This window comes from Lactuca virosa, chromosome 9 (assembly GCF_052849685.1).
Source record: "Lactuca virosa cultivar CGN04683 chromosome 9, Lactuca_virosa_CGN04683_v6, whole genome shotgun sequence".
Taxonomy (NCBI): domain Eukaryota; kingdom Viridiplantae; phylum Streptophyta; class Magnoliopsida; order Asterales; family Asteraceae; genus Lactuca; species Lactuca virosa.
The window spans coordinates 45,103,869-45,107,349 of NC_136434.1; the positions used below are offsets into that span (position 1 = coordinate 45,103,869).

Below are 3,481 nucleotides of genomic sequence, written 5' to 3' on the forward strand. Positions count from 1 at the left end.
TATTTCCCTCTTGCCAATTGGTGTTTGTAAGCCATTAGAGGAGTGACACTTATGACTCTAAGCTCCAAGAACAAGAAGTTTCAAGCAAGCAACAAAAGGTAATCATCTAGATCTGACTTTCTTATGTCAAATTCGAATTATATACACTAGATCTAGGGCTTCAAAGTCTTGGATGAATGCATGTACAATTAGAGAAACCTAGATCCAAGCATTAGGGTTTGCACATGCGCATAGGAAAGTTCTTATGGCTCAAACCCATCAGTGGTATCAGAGCTTTGATTGGTTTCTATTGTATTGATGCCTTGTATATTCATCTTGCTGAAAAAAATGTTTTTTGGCCCTCTGCTTGACCTGACTCGGCTAGTCACTAGCTGCACTCGGCGAGTCGGCCCAACTCGGCGAGTCCAATTAGTGGCTCGGCGAGTCGGAGCGTCAAACAGAGGGATTTTTGGGATTTCTTGCTGTTTTGCTTAAGGATAATTACCTACATCGTTTTTGACTAATAAAATCCGAATTTTATTACTGTTTTATGATTATCCTTACCAAATCAAAAGATAATTACCAATTGTTTAAATAATAACATCCTTATTTGATAATGTTTGATTATTTGAATTAATTGTTGAATTATCTTGTAAATAAATTGATTAGGTCAAATTTAGATAATCATTAAATTAATTGTTTAATTTAAATTATTTGCTATTTGATCCTTTGTGTTTTGAAAAGTTCAAAACTTGTCCTCAAGTTTTGAAATTTAAATTTTGTGATTAAAATGTTTAATTTAAACTATTTAAATTTCAAACCCTAGAATTTACAAGTTTAAAATTCACCCTATACTATTATATCATTACAAGAATAATATATATATATATATATATATATATATATATATATGACTTAAAATGCTAGTCTTACCGTTAGTAGGCCTCATTCACAAAGCCGATCTATAAGAGAGGTATAAGGTTATGGCCTATAAAATGGCCATTTAATGGGTGTCCACTCTCACCCACCGCTTCCTTGATTGGTGGAGGGTTGTTAGCCGAACGGGTAGGATAGGGCAAACCTTTCCTCATTAAAAGTATAATGAATCTATATAAAGTAACTAATTTTTTTTCAAAATTCCCAATCTTAGTTACTTTAGGCAAAAGTGAATTTGATGCAATTCCCTGAAATTACACTTTGTACCCTTGCTAAGACGTTAATGGAGCGTGTGTGGTTAACCGGCACATTAATTGGGTTCTAAGCAAAGGTGGCAAAGGGTGACTCATTGTTTGTCATAGTTCGATGGAGCGTGTGTGGTTAACCGGCACATCGAATAGGTGATTGTAACAATGAGGGCACCATGTATATTTTCATGGTTATTCACACCCGCTTTGTGATCCTCGGCATCCCAGTCACAAACTAGAGGGGCATATCGAGATTTAAACATGTCATTGAAAGGTTCAATGAATCTCAAAGAATCTAGGAGTTTTTCAATACATTTAAAACTTAATCTCTTTTTCGTGTTTCATGGTGGAGAACTAGTGAATCGATATTCACTTACCTTCAAATTATTTGCTTGTTAGATTACGACATCCATTTTCTAATTTGTGAATAATGTTGTTGGTTCCTAGCCCTAATTTCTCATTTGGGTGTTTAACTGGGGAATTCGTTTCTAATCAAACTTTGTTCTTTTTCTTTTTCAGATGTCGAACGCAAACAAAGACGCTTCTGGTTCAAACTCCTCTGGTTTGTTCTCACTCATGAACTAGTGTGGGAAAGTGATCTTTGATGGGACCAATTTCAGTAATTGGATCCCCAACATTCGCATGGTCACTCGCTGCGAGGACAAAGAATATGTCCTCGATGAGAAGCTGAAGGAGATTGACATCGACACTGCCTCCGCTGAAGAGATCGCGACCTATGAGGCCCACGAGCATGATGCCACGAAAGTCCATTGCATCATGCTGGAGACTATGACTGTAGAACTTCAGAAGTCCTATGAGGACAAGTACCCCTATGAGATGCATCAAGATCTGCTGGAACGCTACCACCAGAGCGCTAGGCAAGAAAGGTACGAGATCATCACTTCGATTATCACTACCAAAATGGGTAGTGGAGAGTCCCTTACCGCTCATCTGCAAAAGATGCAGAGATATGTCGATCGCCCGCTGAAGTTGAATGTGAACTTCGATGAAGAGTTGGCAATTGATATCATCCTTCATTCCTTGCCTCCCTGCTATAGCCAGTTCCGCATGACCTACCACATGAATAAGGAGGAGGTCTCTTTGATCAAGCTTCAGGGCTTGTTGAGGACTGTTGAGAGCAACCTCAAGGACAAATCTGTTGCATCAACTCCAAATCCCGCTGCTGTCCCTATCTTGGCAATAGGGCAAGGGAAGGGTAAGAAGAGGAAAGCTCCCTCAAGGAGCCACCGCAAGGGAAAGTCCCAAGATGGTACCTCTTCTAGTGGAACCAAAGTTGGTTCTGCTAAACCCAACTCAAACCCTAAGGAGGCAGAGTGCCACCACTGCCACAATATAGGGCATTGGAAGAGAAGCTGCCCGGAATACTTGCAAGCCATCAAGGATGGGAAGATCAAGCCATCTTACGCAGGTATTTACACAATTAAATCTAATGATTCATCGCATTCTATTTCTTGGGTACTTGATACAGGATGTGGTTTTCATATTTGTTCTGATTTGCAGGGCCTAAGAAGAAATAGGGATGTGGAGCATAGGAAGATTAATTTGATCATGGGGAACAAAAGATCGTCGCCTATTACCAAGATCAGAGTTTACTCTTTAATGCATAGTAGTGGATTAGGATTAGATTTAAACAATTGTTGCTATTCGCCAGATATGGCAAGAAACATCATTTCATTTCATGGTTTATATAGACAAGGTTTTAGATATTCATTTGATAATGAAAAAGGTTCTATTTATGCTTATCTTAATGGTGTATTTTATTTTGAAGCATTGCCTTGTAATGGAATATATGAAACTGTGATGATTGTAGATAACTTAGGAAATGATGTGTTGTGTATTGATTCATCCAATGGTTTGGATAAGGCATGCTTGTGGCATTGTCGTCTTGGACATGTCAACAAGAAACGCATAGCCCAACTCCAAAAGAATGGAGTGTTGGAGTCATTCGACCTTAGGGACGATTACGTGTGCGAATCTTGTTTGCTTGGAAAGATGACCAAGTCACTCTTCACTGGCACTTGTGCGAGGGGTGAGGGTTTATTGGACCTCATACATACAGATGTATGTGGACCATTCAGATCTACCACAAGGGATGCATGCCGCTTCTACGTGACTTTTACTGATGATTATAGCAGATATGGCTATATCTACTTAATCAGGCATAAGTCAGAAACCTTTGAAAAGTTCAAAGAGTTTAAACAAGAAGTGGAGAATCAGTTGGGCAGGAAAATCAAGATGCTTCGATCCGATCGAGGAGGAGAGTACCTAAGTCTTGAATTCCACGACTATCTTAAGGA

General features: G+C 39.0%; 1 protein-coding gene across 1 annotated transcript; it reads left to right on the forward strand.

The window, feature by feature from the left end:
- The first annotated feature begins 1,688 nt into the window (after window positions 1-1,688).
- LOC145140998 (uncharacterized) lies at window positions 1,689-2,926 on the forward strand. Its single transcript, XM_079074364.1, has 2 exons — window positions 1,689-2,592; window positions 2,685-2,926. The coding sequence occupies exons 1-2, from the start codon at window positions 1,806-1,808 to the stop codon at window positions 2,699-2,701; spliced, it is 804 nt and encodes a 267-aa protein (XP_078930490.1). The 5' UTR covers window positions 1,689-1,805; the 3' UTR covers window positions 2,702-2,926.
- The last annotated feature ends 555 nt before the right edge of the window (window positions 2,927-3,481 follow it).

Excerpts from the sequence above, each read along its gene's own strand:
- LOC145140998 (XM_079074364.1), top strand. The coding sequence starts at position 1,806 with ATGGTCACTCGCTGCGAGGACAAAGAATATGTCCTCGATGAGAAGCTG.